Source organism: Talpa europaea, assembly GCF_964194135.1.
Source record: "Talpa europaea genome assembly, chromosome: 12".
Lineage (NCBI taxonomy): Eukaryota > Metazoa > Chordata > Mammalia > Eulipotyphla > Talpidae > Talpa > Talpa europaea.
Genome location: NC_140079.1, coordinates 27,866,129 through 27,885,587, shown reverse-complemented (window position 1 = coordinate 27,885,587; position 19,459 = coordinate 27,866,129). Strand labels below are relative to the sequence as shown.

At 34.9% G+C, this 19,459-nt stretch overlaps 1 protein-coding gene across 2 annotated transcripts in view; it reads left to right on the top strand.

Annotated features, from left to right (window-relative positions):
• ARHGAP32 (Rho GTPase activating protein 32) overlaps positions 1–19,459 on the top strand; it is a gene marked incomplete at its 5' end in the record, with an annotated part of 121,490 nt that overhangs the window by 34,696 nt on the left and 67,335 nt on the right. For both annotated transcript variants that reach the window (XM_084250452.1, XM_084250451.1), the window contains 4 exons: positions 6,588–6,674; positions 15,226–15,363; positions 17,402–17,494; positions 17,950–18,072. In XM_084250452.1, coding sequence (XP_084106578.1) covers positions 6,588–6,674; positions 15,226–15,363; positions 17,402–17,494; positions 17,950–18,072 — 441 coding nt within the window. The remainder of the gene's footprint in view (positions 1–6,587; positions 6,675–15,225; positions 15,364–17,401; positions 17,495–17,949; positions 18,073–19,459) is intronic.

The following is a 19,459-nucleotide window of genomic DNA, read 5'->3' as shown; positions in this document are numbered from 1 at the left end:
TCTTGTAAACAAAATGTTGAGATATTGGGTTGAAGGAAGTAAAAATAATTTTAGTTATTATATTCATAAGTTTCTATGGGCAAATATAATCTAATCTTTCATAGTGTAAACTCTTGGTACTTGTGATTCAGCTACTGTATAAAACACACTGATTGCTCAGTCTTGTGCCTATGATATTTTAAAACCTACAAACACTTCATTCAGAATAGTTTTATTGAATGCCTTGTAAGTGCTGGATGCTTGTGAGAGTTTCATTGATGAAATAGAGAAACACACAATATACCAATAACCCTATTAAAAGAAGAAAAATGTAAGACATGTTCCAAGAATGCTTATTTATTCAAAGGCAAGAGAGGTTATTTCCTGTGGGAATCAAGAAAGACTTTATTGAAAATTGAACACATTTTGCATATGTAGAAATAAAGGTGAGGAATATTTAGAGAAGGAAAAATAGCACAGCCAGAGATACCTAGGAGGCAGTGGGATGACTAGGGTAGAATGATGATTGGAAAACATGAGAGAATATATTTAGAGAAATGCTGTCCTTCAAGGTTCATGTAAAGTATTTAGATTTTTGTATTTGCCTTACTTTCTTATTAAGACCTGAGAAAATATTACCAGATTTTGAGAAGAACCTTCATTAGTGAGGAATGGGGAATGTGAGAGGCTAGAGAGAAGACTATTGTAATCATGCACTTTGCAGCTGGCTATAGAGTAAGTAGATGCTGCAGAGATGACCCAGAACCAGGGATGTAAGAGTAGAAATGGGAAAAGGGGGGGGCAGATGTGATAGATAAGTTCTGTCTCTCTTAAGGGACCAAAGGTTGAGATTAGATCTTGACCCTGAGAATAGAAAAAGAAAAGAATGTGTGGGGGAGTAGGAGTTGTCCACTAGGTGAGTGGTTATACTATTTATTTTAGGAGGGGAGGAGGAAGAAGAGAATATGTGAGGAATGATAATATAGTTTTAAAATGAGTATTTTATTTTAGTGGGATACTGTTTATTTAGTCATTCGTCAAATATTTAGTAATCCCCACTTAAATTTCAGATACTTTTCAAAATGTTGGAGTAGGCATACACCTATGTCATTTTTTTCCATATATATATTATGATCAACATTATGTCAAAATGTAGATTACATTTTCCTTCTAGAGTGTGACTCATCATTGTACTTGTTTTATGGGATCCCTTTTGTGATAATTTAAAAGAATTTTGATACAATCAGTCTTATCAGTCTTTTGTTTTGCCCTTTTTGTGTTTGAAATTTTCCCTTGCCCTGTGGGCATGAAGATATTTTGCTGTGTCTCTATTACTAGGAATTTGGTTATATTATTTTACATTTTAAACTTTTAACTTTCACACTTAGGTATTTAATTCACCTGGAATTATTCTTTGGATGCTGCTGTGTGATAGGAATCAATCTTTTCCCCCTGGTTATCTTAGACCTCTGATTAAGTAGTATTTCTTTTTTCCAGTGATTTTTTTTAAGAACTAACTGGTTATAGATCAATGTCCATATATATATGTAAATAATCTTGTTGTCTTTTTTGATCCATTGGCCCATGACCCTCAAAAAAGTAGTGACTTCACATGACAACCATTTTATGGCAATCCATGATACCTGGAGTTCACTCAGATGGGCAGGTTTTTGCTGGTTTCCTTGAGTTCCTGCACTTGCAGGAATGTGATAATAGTAGCAGGGACTGGATGTTGGGTGCTTCAGTGATCTCCACATGGACTTTCTCTCCACATGGTGTTTCATGTGCTCTTTTTTTTTTTTAAAGATTTATTTATTTATACAAGAACTGGGGCACAGGCCAGATGCATGGGAGGGTGAGAGGATTCACCAGAGACAGAGTGGGGAACAGAACAGGCAGACTGACGAAATACACTGCTGAGGGAAGCAGCGGGCAAGACAGGAGAGGTCTGCTGTGCCATGTGGGATTCTCCCCGGCCGGCTGGGAATTGAACCGGTGCTGCAGAGGCTGCAGACAGCTTCACAGAGCTGCGCTCAACCACCTGCACCACCAGGGGAGGCCCTCTTCCATGTGCTCTTTATCCATTGATATGTAATGGACCTTTGATATGGAGGCTTAGTGCTCTAAGACTAAGGAAGCAAAGCCTCCTGGCAATTTTAATGACTAGAGTTGGAAGTCCCAGAACCTTGCTCTCCCCACATTTTATTGGTTCCAACAGCCATAAAGGCAGTATAAATTCAAAAGGAGGGGAAGAAAACTCTACAATTTGATGAAAAGAAAAGCAAAAACAAACAAAGAGGCTCTGAATTGCAGTTTCATAATAAGTCTTGATATCTGGTAGGACAAGTTTCTTGATCAAGATTATCTTGGTTATTTTTGGCACATTGTTTTTCCTTAAACATTTTAGTAATCCTGTGAAGAAAAAAAACGAGCTTGTGAAATTTGATAAGAATTGCATTTCTTCTATTGACTTACTGAGGGAAAATGAGTGCATTTACCATACTGAATTTTTAAGTCTATTTGGACTTATTTACATCTTTGTTTACATCTTTCAGTAATACTTAACAATTTCACCTGATGCTTTGAACATTTTTTGTTTAATTTATTTTTAGATACTTTATAGTTTTTGCTCATGTGAATAGGATTTGCTTCAATTTTATTTAAAATTAGGTTCTATTGATTTTTGAAATATTGTTTTTTTTCCACTTTAAATTCAAAGAATCTCCCCCTTTATGGTTTGAAAATTATATATGGTTTTTTTATTCTTTTAGAGATCACCATTAAAATTTTAACCTGAATACATAATTTTCAGTCTAACTTTGTGTATTTCCTACTTCTCTCCAACAATACCAATACTTGAATGTTTTAAGTGGGATGACTCTTCTATGTTAGTGTTGCTCAGGATTGTAATTTTATCTCTTTTATCTCCTATAATCATTATTTTTGTTGTACAGTAAAAATTTGTTTAGATGCAATACTTATTTCCTCACTTTTTTGCTTAATATTTCTACTTTACTAAGAACTAAAGATACTAGTTCTTTCTACTTGAAGCTTGTTTCTTCCTTCTCAATCACTTGCCTTGGAATTCCTCTTAAAGAGGATTTGTTGGTGGGAACTGTACATTTTTATTCATCAGAAAACACTATTTTTCCTAATTTTTGTCTTATAATTTCAGTAGAAATAATACCTAGGGTAATTTTTTTCCCTCAGAACTGTGTAGGATAATCTTAGATCTTTCCCATCTGTTATTGTCGAGAATTTAGGTGTTTTATGTGTATATAAATATTCACCCTTGGGTAGTGTTTACCCGCTTGTCCCCCACTGCAGTTCTGGGTTGTTTTTTTCCTGGTACCATGTCCCTTCAATCTGAAGAACTTGTTTGAACTTTTCTTGTTACACTGTTGAAGTTGAAGTCAAAGTCTCTCAGCCTTTGTCATTCATAAATGTGTTTATGTTTCATCATTTTCTGAGACTTATTTTTATGGGATATAGAATTGACAATTTTTTCTTGTAGCATTTTAAAGCTGTTTCTCTTTGTCTTCTGTCTTCTAGTTTCTGGTGAGAATTCAGCTGTTATATATGTGTTGTACATTTATGTAATTTTTTTCTTTGCCTGCTTTAAGGACTTTTGTCTTCATTTTGTTTTCAACAGTATGATATGTTCAGTAGTGATTTTTAAAATTTATCCTATTTGGAATTCCCTGAGTTTCTTAGATTTCTTAGTTGTCTTTCACCAGTTTTAGAAAGCTTTTATCTGATGTCTCATCACATGTTTCTCTGCCCCATCCCTTCTCTCATCTCATTCTGGTACTTACTTCTGTTGTACATATGGTTGTGAGTTTGGTGTTGTTTTAGATATCAAATGTACTTATTTGGTTGTTCTTTTTTCCTCTTCTTTTTGTTTTAACTTGAATACTTTCTATTCTGTTTTCAGGTTCACTGGGTTAACTGATTATTTCATCTAGTCTGTCCAGTTTGCTGTTACTATCTAATATAATTTTTATTCCTTACATTTTCCTTTGAATATTTTTGTGGTTTCAATTTATGTTGAGATTTCCCATGTTTTCTTATCTTTTCAACTGTGTTTCAGAATTCTGTGCAGTTAGTTCACAGTCTCTTCATTGTTTCAGTGTCTGGGTCAATTCTCTATCTGATTCCTTTTATAGTTTTCCCTTGATCATGGATCACAATTACTTGCTTCCATGTTTGTTTTATAATTTTTCTTTCCAAATATGTTATATAAATGGTAATATTGACTAAAGTAAATGATATTTAATTCCAGGAAAGGGTTTATCCTTCTTTCAGTCTGTTACATATTTGAGTTAGATGATGTATTCATGTTTAATTGGTGACTGAGTTAAGCTGATCTGCAGGTGATACTGATATGGCCTCTGTGGTTTTAGTTTATTATTACTTCTAAATAATTGGAGTGTATGTTCTAGAGCTTGTTTTCAGCAGGGAAGATGGAAAATTAGTGAGTGTCTGAGGATGTCTGTGCTTTACTAAGTCACTAGGTTTCTTACTGAAGGGGAACACACACTTTTCTCTTTGCTTCTCAGGCTGGTTGATAACTTCCTTTTGCTCTTGAACCCTCTTGCTGGCTTCTGTGTCACAGGAGGCTCACTTCACTCTTCCCCTTCCCATGCATGATGTGTAGTTGCCTTCCTTATATTGTATAAAGTCCTGAATTACCTCAATCCTTCAGTTGTTGCATTGTCTCCATATGTGTGCCTCTTCATACGTGTGCCTCATTTGCATGTGTGCCTCAGAGGGTCTTTCAGTTTTTCTGTCCTGTCCTAGCTTTCGTGTCCTGCTCCCCATCTGTAGAGGCTAGCTGCCTTGTGTTTGGGGTGACTCTGCATACGTCACAGTTATCAGAATTTCCTGTTCTCCCCTCAGCTTTTGCTGTGCTGACTCTATATACTTGTTGAATGAATATCTGTGCAATCAATTGATAAATTGGTGTTGACTCTCTGCTAGAATGTGCTCCTTGGAATTTTAGGTTAGCATGTGCAGTCATTCAGGGTTTGCTGGTTTCTTCTTAGCCTATCTAAGGAAGATTCTTTATCCTCCTATATCTCTGCTAGACATTTGAGCACATCTGTAAGTCTTTTCTATTTCATGAAAGTCTTGTCACTTTCTGCAACTCAGTTTATTTAGGTTCCTTTTCACCCTTAATTCTTTTTTTTAAAAACTATGATTTTATAGTTCATCTGGCTTATTTTTGCTGGTGTAAGAATGATCATTGTCTTGTGACATAGCAGAAGGCTTAAATAAAAACAAAACTTCCAGTGACATGCTTTCAAAAATAGTGAATTTCTTTTCATCAACCTTGATTTTTATAATATTAGCTATAATGACAAGTAACATTTATTAAGTACTTACTGAGTAGTACTAGGTACCTGGGTGAACATTTCAAATGCATTGTCTCCATTTAATTCTCACAGACTTGGGAATAGTAGGTATTATTAGACCATTGCCATTTGCAGAAGAGAGATTAGGTAGCTCAGTATTACAGTCAGTTAGCGACACTTTTGAACTCAGGAGTATGTGTCACTGAAGAGAGTTTACAAATTCACATCCCAAATGGGGGCAGGTATGTAATATAAATGAGAAAAGTGAGAAGGGTATAAGAAGCAAAGCAAAGCAAACAGCATGATGAATGGTAGTTAAATATCTGCCTAGATACTGGTAAAAACCAAAATCAGTTCAACTGGCAAAGGCTCTTGGAGAATATGTTCCATAGAGGAATTGCTGAAAGTTATGTATGAAAGTTCAATTTTATAAAATGGTGCCCTTTTTTTTCTTAAGTAGTTAAAGCAAATTAAACATTGGCCAGCATTGAACCATATCTGTAGCAACAGCATTTGATATAGTCAAAATTCTTGTGTTTAGGACAAACAAGGAAATAATGAAATGTTGTTTATAAGCATTATACACACACGCACACACACATTTATTTATATGTGATTATGCCTCCTTTCAAAAGAAAGTAAATAAAAGGAATGGGTAAAGCTCCAGGCATTTGTTGCCTATTTGAGAATATGGGCTTGATATCTCAAGGTTTGATTTTTTAATACAAGTCAAAAATCTGTATTTTTCAAATGAAATCATTCAGTTTCTAAATGTTAGTTGCTGGTTCAAATAAAAAAAATAACAAAGAATGTGAGTAACTACATGGTGAATCTGAAATAACATGTCTGCATGCCCAGCCTGTTCCCTGGGCAGCCAGCTTGCAATGTGTGGAGTCTGAGCTCTGGCTCAGTTGTGTGGTTTCAGTTGCATGATTACACTGCCTCTCAGTCCCCATCTAATGTCTTTCTTTCACCTATGTACTAAACAAATTAAGGAAGTAAAGACCTGCACTTGCCTAAATATGTTTCATTTACTGCTATAATTGCAGTTGTGATTGTTTAGATATTAACTACAAAGACAATTCTTAAAATGCATTTATTTTATATCCTGAGTTCTTCATTTTATCTGCCTTAAGCACTAGAATTCAATTTTAAGGCATGTCTTTCATTAAGTTGATGTGAGGGTACCAGTGTTATTGAATGTTAGTTAATGCTTGTTCATTAATCATGACTTTCCTTTCTTCTGTGACATAGCTTTCACTTTCAGAAGAGCAGAATGATATAACGAAAAATGGCTGTGAATCTAAAGAGCTGGTCTACCTCGTGCACATTGCTTGTCAGGTAATTTTGTAGATGTGTTCTCTGCTATCACACAACATTTGATAAGAATTATTCGGAGTCATTAAATTTCTTTCTCTAATGTGTTCTTCATATTACGTAATAGAATCCTCAGAAAGATTCTCATACAGTATTGAAATGAAATTGCTCTGTAACTATTGTTAAGAAAATAAATAGTATCTTTTACAAAAGATAAATAAGCATACAATGCAATATGGAATGTGCAGTTCAGTATGGAACTGCATATTTAGAAAAAATTTTTTTAGAGGCATGTATTTATTTATTTATTTGTTTGTTTGTTTGTTTATACATGCACTGGGTACAGTCAGCAGCGCGGGAGGGTGAGAGAATTCACCAGAGCCTGAGCAGGGAGCAGAGCAGGCAGAAGGATCGAGGCACACTGCTGAGGGGAGCAGCGGGCGGCAGGAGAGGTCTGTGCGCCATGTGGGACCCTCCTCCAGTGGCAGGGGAGCAGCTGGGGATCGAACCTGCGCCGCAGAGGCCGCAGGCAGCTTCGCAACCCAGCGCTCAACCACTGCACCACCGGGGAGGCCCCATATTTAGAAAAGTTTTAAGACTTTAGTTACTTGAGTGAATAACAGTGCCCATATAAACAAGTTTGTTTTGTTCTTCCTTCTATTTATATTGGCATTTTTACACATACTTAGAGTTGGACTAGTCAGTTTAGTATAATCATTTTTATAGATATTTAATTTACAAACGAAAATTCTTCTCTGAGTAAAGAAGTCTATCAGTTATTGATAATAAGATAAAAATAAGCCAGCCATTTGTCACATGTTACAATAAAAGAACAGACTGAGTTTTCTCCTCCTCAGATGCTCACTTTCTAACCAATATGGTTCTACTTCCACTTACATTGTTAAAGCACTGCGGTGGAACAGTAGGATGTGTAGATGTTTTAGAAGCTTGCTTTTTTTTCTGGATTCTTAGTATTAGGGTAATACCCATGACTTGTTCTTACTGAGGTTTAAAATATGTCATTTGTAGCATTATTTCCTCCATCAATAAACAGTATCGATCCTTTATTCTCCTTTCATTGAACCTAATGCTTATGTTTGAATTTTTAATTGTAAAATGTCTTCGAGAAAAGCCTTCTTCTATATAGATCTTTTAGTTTTCTTTTGGAAGCATAAAATGAGGGTATTTATGTTTTTTTCCCAAAAGGTATTATTCACGTACCTGAAGTTAAAAATTAAGTCATCTAGAAAAGTCGAGTACTGGACCTCCCTGGTAGAGTAGGGAGTTAAGTCTCAGTGCTATCATGCTTTTACTGCTTTGGCCTGAGTTCAATCCCCGGCCTGGGAACTAACCCACATATGGCCAACAGACCTCTCCTGTCTTGCTCATTGCTCCCCTTAGTGTTTCAGTAGATCTGCCTGTTCTGCTCCCAACTCTGTCTCTCTCTGGTGAATACTCTCACTCCTCTGCACTTCTGGCCTACACACCAATTCTTCTATGCATAAAATAAATAAATTTTTTTTTAAAAAGTTGACTACTTATATGGGAAATGCTTAAGGTCTGAGCCTAGATGATTCTAATGAAAAGCTTTCAGAAAAAAAGCTTTTATTGAAAATATTAAAATATGGGATAAGAAGTTGAATTGAGCTTGTGTATGAATAAGATAGCTAAAGTTACATATTGTTATACAGATTTTGTTCTATGTGATCTCTATTCCTTTGAGAAAATAGGGAGCTCTGAATCATTCAGTTTCATGTGGTTTTTCATAAAATTCTTCAATTTGGTGAGCTAATTTTTAAGTGGAAATATCAAGTACTTTTATGAAATATTATAATGTCCTTATGTAACCATATCTTCTTTATCTAGAGTAGATAAAGTAGATAATAACCTGAATTTATTAATTCTCTACAGCCTAACATCTTGTGGCATCACTTCTCACCATAAATTTCCCTATGCTTCAACAATGCAAGTGTTTTTATTCTTATAAATAAAGTATCAAAAATACCTATACTGTTTTTTAAAATGACCTTTAAAATGTAAGCAAGGTATTTTGTTACCACACATTAGGATATGTAATTGTTATTTGATTATGATTCCTTGAATTAGTGACCTAAATAGTTAGGCTCTTTCCTGGTTGTAAATATCTCATGAAGCTGGTTAAAGAATTTCAGATGACTTGGTATATACTACTTATTACATCAAAGTAGTAATTTGCTACATTATAATAATGCCATTGAAGTTCTCTACGTCTCTGTAAGTAATCATTGATGCAACCCATGGCTTACCTTCTGTTTTCATGCCATACAGAATTTAGATATATGCCATGCTAAGTCAAACACAAGTCATGTTAAACTAGAATCATTTTTATGTTTTTTTAATAACTGAAAGTCTCAATCTCTTTAATTTACAAAGGAGAATGAGAAACTCAAATTGCTGAAGTAACTTTCCTAAACTCTTGGTATTTGAAATTTTAGCAGGCACTTTTTAAGCACTTCAGCTTCTTGATTGCCAGCTTCCTTTACTTCGTTGACATTCACAATTTAGATTAGATTTGAGGTCTCAAGATGAGATGACCACTATACTCTGATGTAATCTACTCATTCCAGAAGCTATTTATCCACATATTTCACATTTCCACTAATTTCTAATAATATACACTTCAGTTTCTTTTTAATGTAACCAAAAATTATTGGCCCTTTGTTGCAACCCACATTTCCCTGTTCTGTTGTCTTAGAAAGTGGTCAATTAAACAATCAAGCTTTTTCCTTTCTGCGAGTTAAGTGATGTCCATTACTTTAGATCTCATCTTTGGACCTTTTAATTGTGTATTTGCCTCTCCTCTGTTTTTCTTTTAATTTGTGTATCCAGAAATGTAAACTATATCCTTCCATGATGAATAGATTCAAACTCAGTAAGCATTTTTGATCACTTATGTGTCTACTACACAGATATTATGCATGCAGTATGTCATTTAATTCTAACAACAGCTCTATGAGGCAAATAGTCTGATTTTCCATTTTACAGATGATGAATCTAAAATCAGTAATGTTAATAACTCCCCACAATCATAAAATTAAAGAGGATGAACAGGATTTGAATCTTAGCTTTGTGTTTTTTTTATTTTTGTTCTCCTGTTTTCCAATTTGATTTGTACCTGGCTTGTTACTCTGAAATCTGGACGCATATCCCAGATGTTAATAAAGAATTATGGAAATAGGGAGCCTCTCTGGTGGCTTATGGGTTAAAGTCTCATCTCTATGAAGCTATCATCAGCCACTGTGGCATGAGTTAGATGCCAGCCCAGGGAGCTAACCCACATGGTACAGCAGACTTCTCGCCTGCTGCTCCTCTCAGTGTGTATATCAGTAGATCCAGGTGTTCTGCTCCCCACTCTGTCTCTGGTGAATCCTCCCACCGCCTGCACCTTTGGCCTACATCCAGTTCTTCTCTGCATAAATAAATAAAAATAAATCTTTAAAAAAATTATAGAAATGTACTGAAACTGACCATGTCTAGTTTCTTTACATGATTTCATTGGCTAGGGCCCAGCGACTATCAGTTGGAAACCTCAAATTTAGAACCCTGAGGATGATAGTCCAGGTCAACTGGGGACAATTCCATTCCAATAGACTAGTGAGAACAAAAATATTTAACAGCTGGTATAGCATAGGCGCAAAGTAAGTTGAATAGATACTGGCCATAAAAATCTCATTTGGCTGTGTGTGTCTCAACTGAATATTAAGCATGGATAAAGCTACTCTCTTAGATGCCTCAAAGAATAGATTTATAATGCCCCGTCAGAGCCCCCAACTCCCTCCCTCATAAGTTGTTTTAATGAATGAGGCATGTTTTGCCTCAGATTTCCCCCCCCTTATCTTTTTAATCAATTCTCCAAGTAAACAGGGAAAAAAAGTATTACATAGAACAAGCAGGTTAGCTAGTGTAGATAAAGAAATATTCTTTCCAGTTTGCATTTCCCCCCACTGGTACATTTTCTGTTCTGAAAGCCATACTAATGTTTCCTCTGCACATTCTCTACTTTTCAGGAAACCCAATGCATTTAGTTTCAAATCAGTGGAAATTAATGGAATCCTCAGAAATTCAGGAATTCTCAAGTGGGAAAAAAATACTTTACTGTCTCAAATGTTGAAAAATCAGTAATTTAAAAAATATCAAAATTAGATAAATTCTGACATTAATTGTATTGAACCCTACTGCACAGAATAAAGCCCTTGTAAGTACACTTGCAGTAGTGGTGAGTCTTAAAAACATTCTATTATTTATCTTTTAGTAAATAAGGAGATACTAACTTTAAGTGTTAATTTGAAAAATGGCAAATTTAAACTTACATGTTACAAGAATTCATTCTACATGTGCCCTAGAGAAAATCCTGTTCTGATCTTTCCGCTGTATGTATAGCTTGGGTGGTGTAAGAATGATTATTTTTGAATAAAATACTGAATATTATCCCGTAGTAAGCTTTAATATAATTGATTAATGATTCTTACTGAAGGGAGATTACATTAAGTCTCTTTGTACTTAACCAGAATTCAGCAGTCTACAATAGTCTATTTTTTCTTGAAGTTTAAGTTTTTCATCAATATTTATAGTAATTTGAAGGCTCCTTTATGTCTAGGAGGTACGGTAAACAGTTGGTTTTAGAGGAATGTTTTCCTGCCTCAAAATATCTCCTGTATTCTGATGCTCCCATGCATGAAATTCCACCATCACATGCATTCCTTGGTTTTATATAGCTAGTTCCATTTAGAATATGCTATCACTAAGAGGTGTGGTTCAATATTAACATTGTGGAGTGTCAGTATATGAACAAAATATTTACTCAAATTGCATTCTTATTTAAATTAAACCTCATAGCTCTTTAATGAAATGTAGGTGGTGTTATTCTGATTTTATCAATGAATAAACTACTGCTCACAGGTGTTAAGTGACTTGTGTAAACTCCTATATCTAGGATAGGGCCAGGCTGAGATATAAATCACATCTGTCTCCTTTCACCGAACATCACACCATTATAGATAGTTCATAACATTAATTCTTTTTAGATAACTTTCCCATGATAAAGGACCTAGTTTTTAGAAGGAAGAGCAAATGTATTTAGAATTTGTCCATCTCTTTCTCTGTTGTTACTTGGCTTCCCCTAGCTGCTATCTCTTTCTCATGTTGGGCCAGGGCGATAACATCTGTGTTTGCACCCTATATTTAATTATAAGCATTTAAGCTCCCACAATGGTGGAATCTACATGTAAAATGTAAATTGAAACATCTTACTCTCATGGTTAAAATTCTTTAATAGATTTCTGCTGTATTAGGACTAAACCTAAGTACTCCCCAAAACTTGTGAGGGTCCTGCATAATCTGAGCCTTGCCCATCTCTTGTGTATCATGGCATGACAGTCTTATCTTCACTCCCATGCTCAGGTCACACTAGCTTTCAGTCAGTTCCTAGAAGATCCTAAGTTCTTAAATGCAACAAGGCATTGAACTTTGGTCAATCTGTAACTCGATTACAACCTTTTTGCTATCACAAGAAAATTATTTTAAGAGTTGAAAGAAATCATTTCACAGATAATTTGAGGAAGTAAAATTTGAAATCCAATCCCCTTTGTTACTTTTTGAAGCTCTGAAGATTATTGTATTTATGTGATTGGTTGTTGATAACTAGTTTCCTTTGAGGCAGAGTACTTAGATGGAAAAGAATGTGATTACTTTTTTAAAATTAATAAACTTTATCTTTTTGGAACAGTTATAGGTTCACAGCAAAATTGAGTAGAAAGAACAGAGTTCCCATATGCCCCTTGTCCACACGTGTGCTGCCTCCTCCGCTATGGACCCATATCACCAATGATATGTAATTAGTGAACCCACGTTGTTGTAATTAGTGAACCCACATTGACACACCATTGCCATCCATGGGCTCAGTCATGCTATTTTTCATTTTGTGATTTTGGTTAAATTTATATTGGTACCTCTATCTACCATTATACCATCATGCAGAATAGTTTTGCAGCTCTAAAATTCCTGTGCTCTACCGATTCATCTCTTCTCCCTCTAATTCCAGGCAACCACTTATCTATCTTTCATCTGTCTCCATCGTTTTACCTTTTCCAGAATGTCAGTCTGTAGTTGAAATCGTATAGTATGTAGCCTTTGCAGAATGCCTTTTTTCAGTTAGTGCTATGCATTTAAATTCCCTTCATGTCTTTTCATGCTCTGGTTTACTTCTTTTTATCCCATAGTCTGAGTTATCAGTTTGTATTTATCCATTCACCTACTGAAGGATATTGTGCATGCTTCCGGGTTTTGACAGTTATAAATGAAATTGCTATAAACATCTGTGTACAGGTTTTCCTGCCTGAGCACTGTCTTCCACATAAATTACTGCTTCTGAATTTTTGTCTGATCAATTGTGTTTGTCTGCATTTACCCCTTGATTTCTTTAATTTGGGGATCAGCAGTTTGCCCCATTTCCTGATGGATTTACAGGAGGGTTGTTGATTTTCTTTCAGTTCAGAATCCCATTCATGAGGACTTTTCACTGTCATGATTGCACCAAGCGCTACCTACCTCCCAAAGGGTTCCTTTCCTAATACTATCACATTGGAGAGTACAGTACTATTTCAACATGAGAATTTTGGGGAGATATATTTATTCAGTTCACAACACCCTAAATTATGTCAAAAAATTCTTCTGTTTTTAAGGAATGTTTACTGTAAAAGGGTTGGAAACAAGCCAATTTCTGTTTTAAAAGCACCAGGAACCCACAAAAAGAGGACCATATTTCATTTATATTCACCACTTTGCTTAGTCAGTTGGCTGACAAGGGGTAATAGATGTGACTATACTTGGTCATTTCTCTCTTTATCTCTAACACAGTGGTATTATACATGTTTGTACAGTTGATCTGATTGATTGCTCTGCTTTTCCACTAATGATTTAAAATCCTATTTATATATTTTTTTAGTGAAAAGGAGCAGGGAAAAAAAAAGGAAAAGGTCACCAGGACTTATGAATTATTTTAAAATAATGGTATTAAACTCAAAACTGAAACTACTAATTTAGGCTTTATGGAAAGTAACCTTGATCTCATAAAGATATGTTAGATTTTCCCTGTTTGAAATCCTGTTATGCATAATGGAATACTGCTTAGCTATAAAAAAGATGAACTTTTGCCATTTGCAACAACATGGGTAGAACTGGTGGTGATAATGCTAAGTGAAATAAGTCAGAAAGACAAATACTAGGTTTCACTTATATGTAGAATTAAAAGAGACAAAACAAAGGGTCAGACAGGACAAACCAATAACAAACCCTAGAAATCTGACTGTACAATTTAGGGACAATCAGAAGGTAAACAGCAGGGTGTAAAGGGCACCCCCTGGATTATGGTGAAGGACTGTGGGTGCTTTGGTGGTACGAGTGTGGTAGTAACATATATCTGAAGAGCTGTGTTTCTATAACTCTCAGTCATATACAGTGCTGTAAACCATTGTTAACTCAATTAAAATAATGAAATTCTGATATATGTAAATGTAATCAGTAATAATCTTTCTTGTCCTTTGAATTGCTAAAATCTTGGTGACCACTTATTCTGCTAATATCCTCGGGGTTTTTTTTTTTTAGAAACTTCGTTCCCCTTTGTGGTATGTTCAGCCCACCATAAAAATCTCCAAGTTAATAAAAAATAGTAATAGCATTAGTATTAATACATTGATACGTTAGCATGTATTGAGCAATTTTTATCATCTGCTGTTCTGCGAAGCACTTTATAGCAGTTTATTTAATTTAATTCTTAGACAGCCAGAATTTACAATTTTAGTGTTTTGATCCTAATGTTAAGTTTTTAGCTTTTTGGTTATTTCAGGAGTTGTAAATTATATATCTTGTGATGGTAATGACTTTAGCAAATTAAACTTTGCTGTGCTGTACCTAAATATATTCAAATACACTTTTTCAAAACACTTAATGCCAATCCCAAATCAGAAGATGAAATGGATAAAGTACCATGAGTGATGGCAGTAAATGCTTTCTTATCCAAATGAAAATTTGAATTATTTTATTGGACACTTATTTTAATTCCTATTATTTCACATGGGAGATTTTGAGCAAATTCCATAGAGAAGGAAACAAATTCTTATGTTACTTCTCTTTGACAATATGCTGTAAACTGAGGGCAAAACCCCAGACTTTGGAGCAGGTGTCTGCAATACATGTCAGTGATAAAAGATGATTTTCCCAAGACTGGCAAGTTATAAATCAATAAGTAAAAGTTGTCATTTTAATGGATAAAATGAACAGATTTCTGGTAGGATTGAACAGTTCACACAAAATTGGCATTATCACTTTGGAGACCAGTTCGGCAAATTTGAAATCAGGTTGATGATGGGCATATATTATGAGTTAGCAGTCCGCCCTTTAGGTTACCCCTGTGCAGAACCTCTCACAATGGGTGGGATGAGACATGAACATGAATAAAATACAATTGTAGAAGAAGGCCTGATTCATAAACATTTCTTAATAGAGAAGAATCATGAGAATCTTTTTTCCTTATTCAAAGGGCAAAAGTTGGATTGTTAAAAGAAGTTATGAAGATTTTCGGGTTCTTGATAAACACCTTCATCTCTGTATTTATGACCGACGATTCTCCCAGCTCTCAGAGCTTCCCCGTTCTGATGCCCTGAAGGACAGTCCAGAGGTAAGCAATTAGTACCTACAGAAATAGTCACAGCATTTAAATTAGTGGAAAATTTTGCCCATATACTAATTAAAGGCTTATATTAAACACTCAGGATGATTCCTTAGATTACTTAACTATTTCATAACCGAAAAATTAGTAATGCTATGTAGGCTGTTCATAATTAAAGTATGTTCAATAAATAATTTTATAAATAAAGCTCATATCATGACATATAAGTAAGCAGAATTTGAGCAGAGCATTCTTCAAAGAGAATTTAGGATATGAAAAATGTAGATATCAATCAAAGAAATGCATTTTGAAAAATGCTATTTGCTTAGTTTATGATGGCAGGCTATTTATACACCTGTACTTCCACTCCTGCCAAAAATTTCTAGGGAAAATATGAAAAGAACTTTAAATTTTTTAAAAGAGATTGTTTATAATATCAGAAAATAAAAAGAACCTCCAGGGAATGAAAATTTGTAAGAAATGTTTGATTTTTAGGGGTGAGAAAATATAGCATAAGAAACATGCAAGAGAATTGCAGAAGATAAAACAGAAATCTTAAATACCAAAGCAGAATTCAAAATAACTGAGGTAGTTCAGAGTCATGATTACTATCCTCAGAGAGAATGTGAGGCCATCACATCTTTGGAATGAGATCAGATTTTTATGAAAAGAAAATGATGGATCTTAGAAATGAACATCTGGTCATTGAAGTTAATTTCTATAAGAGTAAACCTATCCAATTGGACTATATACAAAGTGGACACAAATCAAGAAAAAATTAGTGAGTTGGAAGAGCAGTTTAATTAATTTATAAAATTATAGCCCTCCAAGGGATTAAAAAATTAAAAGTTGTGAGAGAACAGCTGGAGATCATGGAAAATAGATCCAGAAGTTCCTACTTTCCTCTCATAGGGGTTTAGAGGAGGAAAGAGTGGATGAAAATAAGTAAAACTTAATATGAATCCCCCATCCAAGAAAAAGAGACAACTCCCTAAGTTTTCAGATTAGATGGACCCATTAAGTACTAAATATGAGTGAGAAGACATACATGTAAAAATACTGGTTAGAAATTTCAAAATGTCAAAATCGAGAAAACCCTGAACACTTCCAGACAGTGAAAACAAAGAGACCAAGCGTTGTATTGACAGTAAACTCCTTACCACCACAATGGAAACTTGAAAACAAAATTCCAGATATCTTTTAAGGTCTGAGGGAAAGCCCTTATCAATATATAATTATAGAATCCAATGTATTTAAGCAGATAGGGCAAAATAAAGGCATTATTACTTATGCAAGAATTGCCACTGCCACAGGATCTCAGGAATTTAAGACATGATAGAAAACCTGAAGTTTTTCTACCTCCATTTCCCACCTCTGCTTATCTGTTGTACTTTTTTGCTAAGACCATTGAGAAACATGACTCTACCAAAAGATCCCAGGTTTTTATCCCATTTTAAGACAGCAGCCAGACTGAATTGAAATTTTGTATCACAATTTCTAATTCCTACATTTACTTGTCAGACCAACTAATATTTGATGATCACATTCCTAGACCAATCAGCTGATCCATAGTATGGGACAAAAAGGTTTGATTATGACTGTCCTGCCATAGGTAAGTGCCTGGAAGATTATAGCAGGTGTTGGAGAAAGGTTTCTGAGGGCAGGGAGAAACTGGGAAGGAAAACCAAGTATGTCTCTGCTATTATTATCTTTTTGTATTTTCAGAGCAAAAATAGAGAAAGCAAACAAATTAGAATCTATAAAATAATATGACCCCTGATGATGGAGGGTTAAAGTTTACAAAAGACAGAGAATTACTATCTAAGTGCCCCTATTTTCAGTTCATGGAACTGTGAAGCCACTGCCAAAAATTCTCTAACTGTTAAAATGTCTAAAAATCTGCAGTTTCCCCCACCATAAAAAAGAACAAACAAATAAACAACAACAACAACAAAAAAACCCACAACAAAACAGTTTACATCAGTTCCTCTGACAAAGCAGAGTACTTTTATTCTGAGTTACCACTGAATCTTTTCTTTCTCTGTAGTCGGTCACTCAGATGCTTATGGCTTACCTGTCCCGCCTTTCAGCTATTGCTGGCAACAAGATCAATTGTGGACCTGCCCTTACCTGGATGGAGGTATTATCTAATTCCATTTTAAAATATTTTTAAAATTTATTTCAAAATCATGTACTTAAGAAACAATTTAATTTTGATAGCTATTATGTTTCAAGTATAAAAAATAAAGATTTTAGAACAAGGAAAACTTGCATTGAGATCTTAACTTTCATTATTGGCTGTGAGATCTTGGACAAATTTCTTAATGTCATAAATTACTTAACTTTTTTTTTTTTTAGCTTTAGCATCTTTACCTTTAAATGATAAATATCTTTTAGAATTATGAGATGAAATAGTATATGTTATATGCACAGCACAGTGATTGGCACACATTAAGTACTCAGTAAACGGTAGTTTATTTTAAAGAGGTTCTTTGGATTATGTTCTCTCTAAATCAAATTGAGGTATCTTTTATAGATAGTCAACCTTTTCTAAGTCCCATGTTCTTAGTAATCTCATGGTACATTCTCCTTCAGATTGATAATAAAGGAAATCACCTTCTAGTTCATGAGGAGTCATCCATTAACACTCCTGCTGTTGGTGCTGCCCATGTTATTAAGAGGTACACTGCTCGAGCCCCTGATGAATTGACCTTAGAGGTAAACAACTAAAGACTGCGATGTGTTAGCCTGGTCCTTGCTACATTTTCAGCCCCGTCTTTATTTGTTTTAATCACTTCTATAATTAGAAGCACCAGGTTTTTTCATACTCTATTTTCATCCTGAAATGCCATCTACTACTGTACTCATCCTTGAAAATTCATCTGAAATAGCTCCCATTTCTTGTAGGAAGTCCTCCTTGATCTCCTCCATTCTGCATGCTATTACATGACTCCCCACAGGATACCCTGGATTAAATATCATTCTGAACTGTTCTCATGGCTTATCTCTAACATATCACTTACTGCATGCAGTGATGATTGTTTTCTTGTTTGTCTTTGTGAACTTTTCAAAGTCATGTCTCAGTCTTTTGTCTTGTGTTTTTAGTAACTAGCAATTATACCCAATGATGCTGTCTTCTCATTGTTTGTTCAAAGATGAATTAAAGAATAGATAAAGAGCAAAATGAACATTTCTTACAATCAGATGCAAAAGAAGGGGAATTAAGTTTCCTCCTTTAATATTGATTGATGAGAGACAAAAATGCTGACTATTCAAGAAAAGACAGTATAAATTTTTTTATTATGTAGAATTTGAACTGTTCTCAAGCTGAAAGGTTAGGTTTTATCACAAAGGAATGTAGATCTTGAAAGAAATCATGACTTAGCAAATATAGCTTCATGAAGAGGACTCACTCATGACAATTTTCTTAAAAGAAAATTCTTTTTTTTTTTTTTTAAAGATTTATTTATTTATTTATACAAGCACTGGGTACAGTCAGAAGCGCAGGGGGGTGAGAGAATTCACCAGAGCTGGAGCGGGGAGCAGAGCAGGCAGAAGGACCGAAGTACACTGCTGAGGGGAGCAGCGGGTGGCAGGAGAGGTCTGCGCGCCATGTGGGACCCTCCTCCGGTGGCAGGGGAGCAGCCGGGGATCGAACTGGCGCTGCAGAGGCTGCGGGCAGCCTCACAGCCCAGCGCTCAACCGCTGCGCCACCGGGGAGGCCCAGAAAATTCTTAAATACTTAATTACAGTACTTAGTAACATTACTATGAAGATGATTTTGGAGATCATCACTTATTTTGAATGAAGAATATAACTTCCATTATATATATATATGTGATATTTATATTTATGATTTTGTTCATATTTGTATAAACTCACTAGTTTGTCTTTTAGAATGTAAAAAGAAAGCGATGTAGTGGATGTAGTACCGTCTATCAAAAGACGAATATTTGTTGCCAAATTTTACATTTACTAAGTAATATGTAAAACCTGTAAGAAGTTGTAGGTATCTTAGGCCTTTCCTATTTGATTAAAAAAGGATAGTGCTCAGTACAGTGTCTGGTATGTGGTTAGTCCTCACTAAATTGGTTGTAAATAGGAT